General features: G+C 35.6%; 1 protein-coding gene across 6 annotated transcripts in view; it reads right to left on the bottom strand.

The window, feature by feature from the left end:
* Window positions 1–14207, bottom strand: part of Paaf1 (proteasomal ATPase associated factor 1) — a 28867-nt gene that overhangs the window by 12813 nt on the left and 1847 nt on the right. For 3 of the 6 annotated variants that reach the window (XM_046441939.1, XM_046441940.2, XM_046441941.2), the window contains 5 exons: window positions 12560–12663; window positions 7876–7965; window positions 6243–6341; window positions 4923–5073; window positions 456–650 (listed from right to left, as the gene is read on the bottom strand). In XM_046441939.1, the coding sequence (XP_046297895.1) occupies window positions 456–650; window positions 4923–5073; window positions 6243–6341; window positions 7876–7965; window positions 12560–12663 (639 nt within the window). Of the gene's footprint in view, window positions 1–455; window positions 651–4922; window positions 5074–6242; window positions 6342–7875; window positions 7966–10044; window positions 10191–10275; window positions 10373–12559; window positions 12664–14207 lie in introns of those variants that run through there. The other 3 variants (XM_058578536.1, XM_058578537.1, XM_058578538.1) reach the window with 2 other exon arrangements.

The following is a 14207-nucleotide window of genomic DNA, read 5'->3' as shown; positions in this document are numbered from 1 at the left end:
TCTGAACTTATTATATTTGCATTAAGAATGACTAATTTGGGGGGCTGGGGTTGTGGCTCAGTGGTAGAGCGCTTGCCTTGCATCTGTGAGTCACTGGGTTCAATCCTCAGCACCACATAAAAATGAACAAGTAAAATAAAGGTACTATGTCCATATACAACTAAAAAAATATTTTAAAAAAAGAATATTTTAGTCAAAACATTATTTTATAGATTAATTTTATCTACTAATTAACATTGTACTTACTCAAATACAATGATTATAGCATATACTTTCTTTGTAGATTCCAAAGCAAAAGAATTATACTAGAAACACAGATAAATATTAATCTTATAGTGAAAATAGTAATACAGCTACAGAACAGAAAGGGATGAGGGGAAAAAAAAAGACACTAATGCAAACATTGCTGGGGGCTTAAGAAAACAAAACAAACTCATGTATCATTATTGACTCACTAGGTGTCTGCTCTGGGGAGCCAAGGTTTATGGAGTTGTCAGCAGCACCCACTGCTACTCCGTTAATGGATGAACCACAGTCTGCAATGACTCCCAAGCAGGCCGAGCGTCCACAATCCCAAAGTCGTGCTGTTCCATCTCGAGAACCAGACACCACATTCCTCCCTCGATCAACGATGGCTGTATCAAGGATACCTGGCAAGAGAAAAAAAGTAGCTAAGATGGAGAAGGGGGTAAAGCAACTATAAAGGGAGAGAAGATGGGGCTGCATAAATGACTTCATCCTTTTATGAACATATATTGAACATGAACATTCATGTTCCACATTCTGGGCGTTTTTAAGTGCCAGAAAACAAAAATAGATCCCTGCTTCCCAATGGTTCAAAGATTAGTAGTGAGAGACAGACAACAAAACCAAGCTCTGGACTTAATATTTAGTAGAGTTTTACAGATGTGGTTTTTAAGTTTTTTATTTTGGCTTCAACACCCCCCCCCCTTTTTTTTTATTTTGAAGAAAATTTAAGTGGACATCTTGGGGAGTTCAGTTTGCAAATCACTATGTTAAAAGATCCTGCTGGAAAAAGGATCTTAGGGCTTTTAAGAAACACCATCAGGAAGGGGGTCTCTCTCTCTCTCTCTCTCTTTTATTTTGGGGGGGGGTACAGGGAATTGAATGCAAGTGTTTAACCACTGAGCCATATCCCCAGCCCTATTTTGTATTTTATTTAGAGATAAGGTCGCTCTGAGTTGCTCAGGCCCTTGCTAAGTTGCCAAGGCTGGCTTTGAACTCTCAATCTTCCTGTCTCAGCTTCCAGATCCACTGGGATTACAGGTGTGTATTGCTGGGCCTACACAATAAACAATCAAAGATCTGCTTCTGTCTTCATTGTAAAGTTCCCACTATTTTAAAACGTTACTGAATTCCACAAAAGTGATACAAGCTTTTTTAAAAAACAATTCTGAAATGTATATACCCCAGGCAGGGAAGCTATAGTTGTAGCTAAGGAGCTGTGAACAGTATTAACTGTGTACAAGTCTCAAGTAACACTCAGCAAAGATGTGCCATCCAGAAAAGTTTTTCTTCCTATAAAAGTAGCATGGAAAATTACCATCCTCTAATAAAATGTCACTCACAATATAATGGCACCTAGTGTGGGTTTCTTCATACTTAGATGACAAGAATAAAAGGAAAGAGGAACCCTAAAGAATGGGAACCTCTGAGAAATTATTTCAGAAAGAAGCTATGAAAGTAGCAATTTCAAGAATGCCTTTGTAAGAGAAGCAGACTAGCTAAGACCTACTGGAAGTTACAAAAGGCTTTATATATCAAACCAAATAAATACAAGTCTTCAGAATATAAATCAAGGCAAACAGACATTTGCCTTCAAGAAAAGATTTCACTGAATTACATGTAAGCATCCCAGCAAGTTCACATATAACATTACACAAAACCACAACTAAAATATCTATAGACACAGAGCAAATTTCATATTTCTATATGTATATTTTTAACAAGTTCACTCTATTAGAATGATTTAGTTTTACTATCATATTAAGCTTTTTTTAATTTTTATTTTTTTATTGTAGTTGGACACAATATCTTTACTTTATTTATTTATTTTTATGTGGTGCTGAGGATCGAACCCAGGACCCCCACACATGCCAGGCAAGCACTCCACCACTGAGCCACTACCCCAGCCCCAGATTAAGCCGTTTTAAATGTTTCTAGGGAACAATGAAAATACATGTTTTTGCTTGGAGTCAACATACATCATTTCTGGGGCTGGGGTTGTGGCTCAGTGGTAGAGTGCTCGCTAGTACGCACGAGGCACTGGGTTTGATCCTCAGCACCACATAAACGTAAAATAAAGATATTGTGTCCACCTAAAACTAAAAAATAAATATTAAAAAAAAGAAAAACTGAGCGCTTGTTTAAAAAAAAATACACCATTTCTAAGAGTTTGATAATAATGGTCAAAGTGCTGACAATGTAACCTGAATTCTTAAAATTATTCTACAAATGTAAGCACATCCACTACCCTGGTGAACAAATTCAATAACTAGTCAAATGAAATGAGATTTAATTTGGTCTCATTGTTTCATAAATTATGAATGATACAGTATAATGCTTATTACAAAAATCAGTAGTATAAATATATACCTCCAAATGAACCAATTTTAATTAAACAACCTGGACAATTTAACTTCAAACTGATTAAAATACATTTTAGAGCTACTTATTAAACTCATATATTAGAAACACTGAACTACTTTTAGTTTATCTTTGTATTTGAAAGATTCAGAATATATACAGAAATCTTACCTCTGATTGTCAGTTAAGTAAAGAACATGCTAATCCTCTGATTATCCATATTAAAATACACAATAGGAAGAACAATTATGTATGTGTATATATATTCCCCCCCCTTCCCCCAGAAGTACTAGGGATTGAACACAGGGCCTTGCCCATTTAAAAAAAAAAATTTTTTTTTGAGGCAAGGTCTCACTGTTGCCCAGGCTGGCCCCGGCTGGCCTTAAACTTATGATCCTCCTGCCGCAGCCTAAAAAGTAGCTAGGATTACAGTGTGCACCACCGTGTTCTTTAGTAATGTGAGGAAGGTGCCAAATATTGTTTTTATTCCATCTCTGTGTACCCATTTACTTAGAGTTATAGAAGTAAATCACTTATTTGATAAGGTTAACATGTGTTTCTAAGATCATCTCCATGTAATCTGACAAACCATCACAGAGAATATTAAAACTCAGGGCTGGGTTTTACCACTGTTTTACCACTGTGGCTCAGTGGTAGAGTACTCGCCTAGTATGTGCAAGGCCCTGGGTTTGATCCTGAGCACCACATAAAAATAAAGTAAATAAGTAAAATAAATATTGTGTCCAACTACAACTAAAAATATATATATTAAAAAAATTATATTAAGACTTAAAACCTGATGTCTGCCTATAAGCTACAATGTAGTGAGGTTCACAAAGCAAAAACACAGGTACAAATACTATAAGTAGAGGATAATACATAATTAGTTCCCAAATAAGTGGTACAGAAAATGCTATTTTTATTTATTAATTTTTAAGTGGTACTGGGGAGTGAACCCAGGAGTGCTCTATTACTAAGCTACATCCCCACCCTTTCTTCCTATTTATTTATTTATAGGAAGGAATGAACCCTTAAAATGAGGGATACTTAAAAATGAGCCACACCCCTAGCCCTTATTATTTTTATTTATTTTTTCAAGAAGTGAGATTTTTTAAAAAATTTTTTGGGGGTTGTAGATGGACACAATAACTTCATTTTATTATTTATTTTTATATGGTGCTGAGGATTAAACCCAGTGCCTCACACAAGCCAGGCAAGCGCTCTACCACTGAGCCACAACCCCAGCCCCATTATTTTTTATTTTAAGACAGGGTCTCACCAAGTTGCTTAGGGCCCTGCTAAGTTGCTGAGGCCGGCCTTGAACTTGCAATCCCCCTGGTTCAACATCCTGAGTCACTAGGATTATAGGTGCGTGCCACCATACCCAGCACAGAAAATGTTATTATGGTTCCCAGGGAGGGATTCAAAGTAAGGAACTGAGAATGTTATAACATTTTTTGAAATATCCAAACTTATAATGAGCTGCTTAGGGCCTTGCCATTGCTGAGGCTGGCTTTGAACTCGAGATCATCCTGTCTCAGCCTCCTGAGCTGCTCGCTGGGATTACAGGAGTGTGCCACTGCATCCGACTTTATTACCCTCTTTTTTTTTTTTTTTTTTTTTTTTTTTTTTATTTATTTTTTAGTTTTCGGCGGACACAACATCTTTGTTTTGTATGTGGTGCTGAGGATCGAACCCGGGCCGCACGCATGCCAGGCGAGCGCGCTACCGCTTGAGCCACATCCCCAGCCCCCTTATTACCCTCTTAATGTTCTAATTAAGGATTACATCTCTAAATTCTATATCTTTTTCAACATACCAACTAATCAATTTCAATTTTTAATAAGAGTCTTACAATCTCTGTAATCTGATATTATCTGATATTATATTATAGGCTAACCTATTTTTATCTTTAAAATATGAAGAATAACTTAAATTCATGGATACTGACACTCAATATTGAGTTCTAATGTTGCTATCTGATGATGTAGCCATTTGCCACCCAGCTTTTACTGTCACCTTAAAGGACTAATAAGATGTGGATTCTTCCTCTTTTCATCTCTCTCAGCACACAAGCAGAAAATCTCCTGGGAGGATTTTTTTCCCCCTATTGATTGTGGAAAACAACTATCTGTGGAAGACTGTTCGTTCTAGATAGCAATAACAAGACTGACTATCAAAAAAATCTCTAGTCCTTGGGGAAATAGCAGCACATCCAAATGACCAGTTGGATGAATTATTTGTACATCTGTGAATAGCTCCTGTTCCTCTCTTGTAATTCCTCTGTGGGGATCATTACAGAAAGCTTTTCATACCTCCTTTGTGCCCTTTGAAGGTCACCACACAACTAGCATCTTCAGCTGACCAGATCTTCAGCTGAGCATCCATTCCCCCACTCAGAACCACAAGGCCTGATGGGAAAAACCTGCAACAATTCACATCAAACACATGTCCTTCCAATCCTCTCTGGAAAAACAAAAGAAAGTGCCATGCTAGTTCTTTTGTCCATCCCTTGATGTTCTTTCATTCCCCCTGCCCCATATCTTTGGTCCCTTATGTGAAATATATATATGCTATACCCTTGCTCTAGATTTTTTTTTTATGTTTCTACTGGTGCATTAGTTGTACATATTGAGGGGATTTGTTGTTTCATATTTGTACATGCACACAATATAACAATATAATTTGGCCAATATTGCTCCTCAGCTCATACTAGATTTATTACTTTTTTTTTTTTTTTTGAGACAAGATCTCATTAAATTTTCTAGGCTAACTCAATCCTCCTGCCTCAGCCTCCTAAGAAACTGGGATCACAGGCATGTGCCAGTATGTCTGGAATTCATACTACATTTTTTCTTTTTAAAGATGGACACAATATCTTTATTTATTTTTATGTGGTGCTGAGGATCAAACCCAGTGCCTCACATGTACGAGGCAAGTGCTCTACTGAGCTATAACCCCAGCCAACCCCTCATACAACATTTTTAAAAAGGCTGCCCAGGGGCTGGGGTTATGGCTCAGCGGTAGAGCGCTCACCTCACATGTGCAAGGCCCTGGGTTCAATCCTCAGCACCACATAAAATTAAATAAATAAAATAAAGTTAAAAAAAATAAAATAAAAAGGCTGCCCAGAGGACTTTTTAGATAATTTGTCTACCAAGTAGTATTCTAAGAGCTGGTTGGCTTCTTTTCCTGGGACTGAGCTACAGATGTTATAGCACTAAATTCTAGGGTCTCACAGCCATCCCTAGTTCTAGTTCTAAGTATGAGTTGAGGACACTCAGAACTCTTCCACATCTCTCCTTAAGATCATTTGTATAGGCTGAAGCTTAGCCATACTTACCCTAATAGCCTAGCTACTCTGCGTTAGAAACTGGTCACTGAAGGCAGTTCTAACCAAGGGCCCACCCACCTAAGACACTCACTGGTCTGACTCAAATGCTACAGTCCCACTCTGTCCGGGTCTGGTAAATCACTAAGCTTGAGGATAGTACCAATTAACAAACATGAGACCAGAGATCAACTTAAGTACAGTGGTCCTACATATTTTCAATGGGCCATTCTTCCTTTCATGACCCAATCCAAGGTTTCTGAAACCTTGTATAAGATTCTAAAAGTGTATCCAAATCCTTTACTCTGAGTTCTCCATTGGAAGCCTGCCAGATCTTCATGCTACCATCAGAACTAGAAGACACACCAAGGCCGCCGCCACTGGAAATGTCCAGGCATGTTATCTGTTCAAAAGACAAAACAATTTATAATACAAATAATGAAATGCTCTTATTTCCTTGAAACATGTTATAAATCTCCTTTTTTCATAGTCTTCCAAATCTTCTTCAAGACTATGCTTCCCAACAGCAAGGACCTGAGTTTGATATGAAGGCTGTTTTCATCACCAACCTCCCCACAAGGCTGAAATAAATATCCTTTACTTCCTGTAATCATCTCTAGTGTTCTACTATAACTAAAAGGTTTTCCCTATAAAGTTTCCATCTTTCATGATTTATTTTTTTTAGGATATTTCTCCTAATTCTTAGGAACCCACTTATACAAAAGATAATCTTCCAACATACACCAGAAGGATTCAAGCAAAGATACTTCTATCAAGGTATAAATGGAGATATACATCCTATGTTCATAACACAAATGAAGAAAATGGAAACACCTGTATGTTTGGTAATGTAAGACTAGAAAAATAAATTATAACAAAGTCATACAATGTAATACTATGCAGCTCCTACAAGAACACTAGGAAAGATGATTGAGAATAATGTACATATTAAGTAATAAAAAGCAAGTTATAAACTTGCCTACATAAGAGTTTCCCAAAGACTGAGAGAATAAAGTAAAATAATAATATGTAAAGTTCAACATGGAGCTAACTCATAGAAAGCAATAAATAAATATTAGTTATCATTGCTATTATTATTATTATCAATAAAGGCTATAAAAGTTCACAACAATTATCTTTTAGAATATAAAAACAGGAGTAATTTTTTACTTTCTATTTCCTAATTTTATCACTATAAATATTTATTTGCTTTGCAACAAGAGTAAAAAGTAACTTATTTGATTTTGCAGTACTAGGGATTGAACCCGGGGCTCATGCAATGGTAGGTAAACCACTCAATGGATGTCAGCCATTTCTTATTTGGTTTTTGAGACAGGGTATCACCAAATTGCCCAGCCTGGCCTCAAACCTGCAAATCTCCTGCTTTAGTCTCCCAAGTAGTTGGGATTATGTTATATGCCACTGCACCCAACAAAAAATAGCTTTAAAAAAAAATGTACCACACAGTAAAAAGGAGACTTATCCACCACTTTTTCACTTCTGCTTTAAAAAAGCTAAAAAAAAAAGTAGAAAGGGCTTTATTACAAAAAACATCTGAAAATTATTCCTCAATGAGGTATATTTAGAATATTGAGAAAATGTTCCTGTCTAGTAGACAAGGTAATGAAATATGAGAAGTGCCAAATTATGCAAGCATCGGTTATTATATCATTATCCAAAAGCTGATAAGTGACTCTGCTAAAATATATTTTAAAAAATTTCAGACAATCTCTAAGATTACCAGTGAGCCTGTCTGTATACATACTCCGGACCCTCACACCAGTTTTGCCACACATCATACTTCATCAGCTGTATCATTTTACAATGTAGAGCAAATGAATGACTCATTAATTATGAATATCTTTACAGCACTAGAAAAGCAGATAAAGTAAAAGAATTAGCATGCTATTACACTTTTTATTTATCAAAATACTTACACTCTTTGTATGAATTCTGGAAAAAGTAGTATATGGTGCCAAAAACTTAGAAGATGTATTTTCCTTTGGACATGAAATATGAATGCTTTTCTAAACAAAGAGGAAAAGATGAAATCTGTCAGTGAAGCTACTCCCAAGTAATTAAAGCCTCTCAAAGAAAACATTAAGACCACAGGAAATTCTCATTCTAATTCTTGCCCAGCCCACAAAACTAGAACCCTCCCTTGGTTTAGAAGTCCTTTCACTGCAGAGTGCTGCACTGCAATTTAGAATCACTGAGATGCCATTTTGTTTTTATGTAAATGGTCCCCTAGAGGACAGACTAACAATATGATACAACTGAAAAGCAAGAGAGCATTAATTTTTAGAAGAAAATCAAATCTCAATATTCTCAATTAGCAATGGGACAAGGAACAGGATAAGCAGGAGAGTACATAAAGAGATGTGAGGAAATTTAGCACCTGCCCCCAAGTCTAGGGTCTAAACAAGTCTAAAAGTGAACTTGCTACCTATAAGAACTTTTTTTTTCCACTTATTTATTTTTATGTGGTGCTGAGGATCGAACCCAGGGTCCCACACATGTGAGGCGAGTGCTCTACCACTGAACCACAACCCCAGCCCCTACTACCTATAAGAACTTTAAGAAAAACCTGTTAGATTACTGACATTTATAGTTACTAGAGAAATTGGTAAAGTAAATTATGGTATATCCATAAATGTGTAGGGATGGGTCAGAACTGCAGTGCCCATTCCCACCTAACACTTAAAACTGACAACCTGATCATAGATTGGCCATCATCACATAGTTGTTTTATGATGCCCCATGTGTTTTGACTAGTCATGTTCATGTCTTTTGGCTGGTAGTGTAGTAGGAAAGTATGCCTACAACCAGATGTTAAATTCAGGTGATATGAGACTTGCTAATGGTCATTTATAATAATTTTCCCAAGTATGTTGGCATTTCAAGGTAGCTGACTGATAAAGGCAGTACACTAATAAAAGGCTTGGTCAACTTTTTGTCAAGGATTCTTGCAATATGACATCCTTTAATCAAAGAATACTCTAACCAACAGAATACGACTTAATTGTATATCTCTTATGAGGAGCTAACTCACTAAAGAGCCCCTAATCTGTTATATCTTCTGCCACAGTACTTCAGATTTTCTGGAAATTCTGGAGGGCAATGAACATGCCTTCAATAATCAAGATTTTCTGAACCTTTTTATATCCAACAGGCACAGATCCTCACATTACATTAGAAAGAACAGCTTCAAAATCATATTTTCATTACTGAAAATCAATTATGTTCTCATTACAGGCCATCTACTCCTTTTAAATGACAATTAGAATATCTACACAAACAGCACTTTCTTAGCCAGCATATCCATGCCTGGCTGCCTACAGTCTTTTCACTAAATTAGTTTCTGCTTCTGACTGCATGACAAAGCCCATATAGCTGCAAGACAGCTGACCTGGATTCAGAACTACCTCCTACACCAGAAACTGATGTGTCAGCTAAACTCTTGGCTAAATAGTCATACCAGCATGGATGCAAGGAGTTCCAAAAGGTTAATGTTCAGACCTTTGTAAAAACTGGGTTTGCTCTCAGAAGACTTCATTCTTGTTTTTTTTTAATATTTATTTTTTAGTTTTTTTTAAGTGGACACAATATCTTTATTTTACACTTATGTGATGATGAGAATGGAACTCAGTGCCTCAAGCATGCTAGGCGAGCACTCTACCACTGAGCCACAACCCCAGCCCAGAAGACTTCATTTCTTTGGGGAAAATACATGAAAAATTTCAAGAATCAGTGATTTTCTCCTGCTTATCAACCTTACAAATCAACCATTAATCCATAAACAAACTATGGAAGAAGATAAATACTGAGCTATCTTCCAATGTCAGCAGTAGACAATCATGCTGTTAATGAAAAAAAAAAATTTAAAGGAAAGCTGCAGGAGATATCAAAACAGACAAATCCAAGGAGGGAAAAGTGAGTATGCCACACTAGAATGAAATTCAAAGTCAATTTTTTTTATATTCCAGAGTTAGGCATTTAAGCATAACGACAGGTATACTATTTAACAAAACACTGTAGCAACATCAAATAGCAAAGTGACTCATGGCAGTTAGGAAACAAATTAATGTTCAACCATAAGCACTTACTGTCTGAACCCACTCAGCAGGTTCACAGCAGAAATTAGCAATGATGTTTGAAGAGATTAGGATTGTATCCAGGCCTAAGTATGAAGGGAAGAAATATAAATCAAGTATTTCCAATAAAAAACTTAAAGAGTCTAAACTGAGATGTGCTACAAGTATAAAATATGCATAGAAATTTGAAAACTTAAGAAAAAAAGGTATATAAAAATCAGTATCCAGGCTGTGGATGGATACTGGCAAAACATCTGAGAATACCAGAGACTTGCAAGGTGGTGTTGAAGTTGGAATCAATAAAACTGGGTTTCAATTCCAGCATACAGTTTGACTTTGATTAATAGGGATTAATTAACCTGAGTATAACACTTATCTGAAAAAAATGGAAATTTAAAATGCCAAGCCCACAGGATTATTATGATAAAAATAACTTTTTTTTTTTGCAATATTCTACAGTTTTATCATTTGTATCCTAACTCTCCATTAACCATTCTATGAGGTACAGTATTATCTCTGTGATCTAGATGAAAAAATTGAGACTCAGGTAACTTTTATTTGTCCAAAATCACAAACCTAATAAGTATCAGAGTTAACTAAGACTTAAACTCAGATCTTCTGACACTTTCTACAACCATAGTTGCTTATGAAAATATGTAACATGAAGCCTATAACCCAGCACACAAAGGGTAATGAATGCACATTTGGTAAAAATCTTATGTAAATAACAAAGTATTCTCTATTCTTGTCAGTATACTCAAATATCTTAAAACCAAAAAATAAAATTAAAATATACACAAAAAAATAAAAGGAAATAAAAAATAAATAAAAGACTGGTTCACCCTTTGGGAATCATCTCACCAGAGCACACTGATTATAGCCATTAGAATGAGTATGAAAAGGTAGATCATGAGTTCTGTAATACTTTAGCCATCTATTTACCTCAAAAACAAATGAAAAAAACTCTTAAATACTATTAATATACTATTAATGTACACTTTTCACCAAGACCTAGCCAGATATAGTTCGTGAAGCTATACTATCCAATATGGTAGATTCTAGGCACATTCGGGCTATTTAACACTTGAAATACGGCCAGTGCAAATGAAGAACTAAGTTTTAAATTTTATTTAACTTGAAGTTTAATTTAAAAATTAAAGCTGGGCATGGTAGTGCATACCTGTAATCCCAGTGACACAGGAGGCTAAGGCAGAAGAACTGTGAGTTCAAAGCCAGCCTCAGCAACTTTGTGAGGCTCTAAGAAACTTAGAGACCTTGTCTCAAAATAAAAAATAAAAAGGGGTGGGGATGTGGCTTGGTGGTTAAGCACCCCTTGGTTCAATCCCCAATACCAAAAACAAAAAATAAATAATAAATAAATTAAATACAAGGCCAGTGAGGTTCTAAGCTACTTAGCAAGACCCTGTCTCAAAATAAAATATAAAAAGGCCTGAGTATTTAGCTCAGTGATATAGTACTAAAAAAGAAAACTTTTAGGTATGTTTGCAACAATATGAATTTTTTTTGCAGTACTGCAGACTGAACCCTAGTGGGTGCTCTACCACTGAGTTATATCCCCAGTCCACCCTTTAAAATATTTTTCACTTCTGAGGCAGTCTCTCTAAATTTTCAAGACTGGCCTTGAACTTGTGATCCTCCTGCCTCAGCCTCCAAAGCAGTCAGGAGTACAGGCATATGTACCCATATAAAATCAGGGAGGATTTTTGTGCTAAGGACTGAACCAAGGGCCCCACAAACACTGAGGACATACTCTACCACTGAGCTACACTCTCTAACCCCTATGAATCTATGCTTTCAATTGTAAATTTTATTTTATTTTTGGGAGTGGGGATTGAACCCAGGGGTGCTTTACTACTGACTTATATCCTCAATACTTTTTATTTTTAAGACAGAATCTTGCTACATCACCCAGGATTGTCTCCAACTTGTGATCCTCTTGCCTTAGCAACCTGACTTACTGGGATGTAACTAAATGCACTACCCCACCAGCTCAACTGTAAATCTTATGAAATATAAATACAGATCAAGTCATTCCTAATAAAAAAAAAAGTTTGAATTGAGATGTGCTATAAATGTAAAATAGAAAATTGTGAAAATTTTAAAAAGTAATATAAAATATCTTATTAGTAAATATGTATATTATTTAAAAATTAAAATAATATTTTAGACATATTGGGTTAAGTAAGGTAGATTATTAAAATTAAGCTCACCTATTTCTTTTACCTTTTTAATGTGGCTACAAGAAAATTCAAAATTGTATATGTAGTTTGTTATTATCACAGCTGGTGCAAGGTAAATAAGAAGAAATACATTTCCATTTTAAAGTAAATATAATTAAAGACAAGAAGAAAACTCTTGACATTCAAAGGAGCAAACAGTATGATTATTATACAAATAAAATAGAGATGACACATATATAAAGATAACAGTGTAAATATCTGAAGTAGATATAGAGGTATGGCCATCCTTCTGAATAGTATGCCATCTAGAAGACATAAAAACTTACCTTATTTATTTCATTTACAATAAATCCTTCTGAGGCTGTAACCTCTGGGATACCATCTAGGCCAATTCCTTGAGAAGTTAGGCTGCCATACAAAGATGGTTTCCCTACATGGGAAAAAAAAATTAAAAGTTTGTCTTAAAAAATTATAAGAACTTATTATTTTTCTCCTTACAGACCCAATTCAAGCATCTGTATAGATGGAACCTATAATGAAATTGGCCCATGAAAGGAAAACAGATACCTGTGTTGAAATTCAGGTGAGGTAGAAAGAGTAAACCTAATTTGGGAGTGAATATGCTAAAAGATTTAAAAGTTAGGAATGGAGATTTAGAGATATAACATTTATAGAAAAAGCTGCTGAAGTGATCTCAACCTGCTTTTATGGCTATGAAATGGAATTCTTCCAGGATGAAAGGTGAAGATCATCATATATATGTGTATTTGCCAACAGTATATACACTATATAACACATCATAAATAATTAAACTTCAGTATTCTAGAAAATATGCCTAAATAGAATTTTTGCAGTCATATGAACTGAATGAAATACTGTCCTAAATATAAACATATGCAGACACTAGAATGAAGCTAAACACTTTGTCCATTCTTTTGACTTTTATATTCAAATCAAAGCCCATATAACAATTACATGTCTAACTTCCTGGCTAGAGTTAGACATGTAATTCAATCTCTTTCTTTTTCTTCAAAGATATTGGTTGTTCAGTTAATCCTTCTTTCCTTTACTTCCAAACTACATTTTATTTATTATTATTTAGGTACTGAGGATTGAACCAGAACCACTTTACCCCTGAACTACATCCCCAGTCTTTATATTTTATTTATAGACAGGATCTAACTAAGTTGTTTAGGGCTTGCCAAGTTACTGAGGCTGGCCTCAAACTTGCCATCCTCTTAACTCAATCTGGGATTACAGGCATGTGCCACCACATCTAGCTTCAAACTGTATTTTAAAAATTGCTCTTTCTTCAATTATTTTCCATCTTTAAAAAACAAAACAAAACAAAAAAAAGCTCTGGACTATGAGATTTTTAGCTTCATCCATACAGCACCAATTTCCTCAAGAAAGATTCTATGTTTAAAATATTTTCTCAGCTTGATGCAGTGGCACATGCCTGTAATCCCAACTATTTAGGAAGCTAAGGAAGTGGATCAAAAGTTCAAGGTCAGCCTCATCAATTTATCGAGGCCTTGAGGGTTGGGAATATGGCTTAATGGTAGAGTGCTCCTAAGTTCAATACACAGTACCACCAAAAAAATTAGATAAAAAAACTGTAGAATATATCACATAAAGGCTAATGGGCTAATTAAAATGCACCAGCACAGGTGCAGTGGTACCTGTAATCTCAGCTACTTTGGAGGCTGAGGCAGAAGGATCAAAAGTTGGAGATCAATGCGGGCAACTTAGTGAGACCCTGTATAAAAAAGAAAAAGTGCTACACACACAGCTCAGTGATAGAGCACCACTGAGTTTAACCACCAGTATGGCAAAAAAAAAAAAAAAAGGTTGGAGAAGTAGCGTGGTGGTAGCCTACCTGCCTAGTGTATGAGAGGCCCTGATTTCAATCCCCAATATCTCATTCATATATGCTCTCTCTTTCTCTCTCTCTCCCACACACAAAAGCATTAA

This window comes from Marmota monax, unplaced genomic scaffold, assembly GCF_021218885.2.
Source record: "Marmota monax isolate L192 unplaced genomic scaffold, Marmota_monax_Labrador192_F-V1.1 WCK01_AAM20220418_F8-fsc00068, whole genome shotgun sequence".
Taxonomy (NCBI): domain Eukaryota; kingdom Metazoa; phylum Chordata; class Mammalia; order Rodentia; family Sciuridae; genus Marmota; species Marmota monax.
This window is presented reverse-complemented; position numbering and strand designations above follow the sequence as displayed.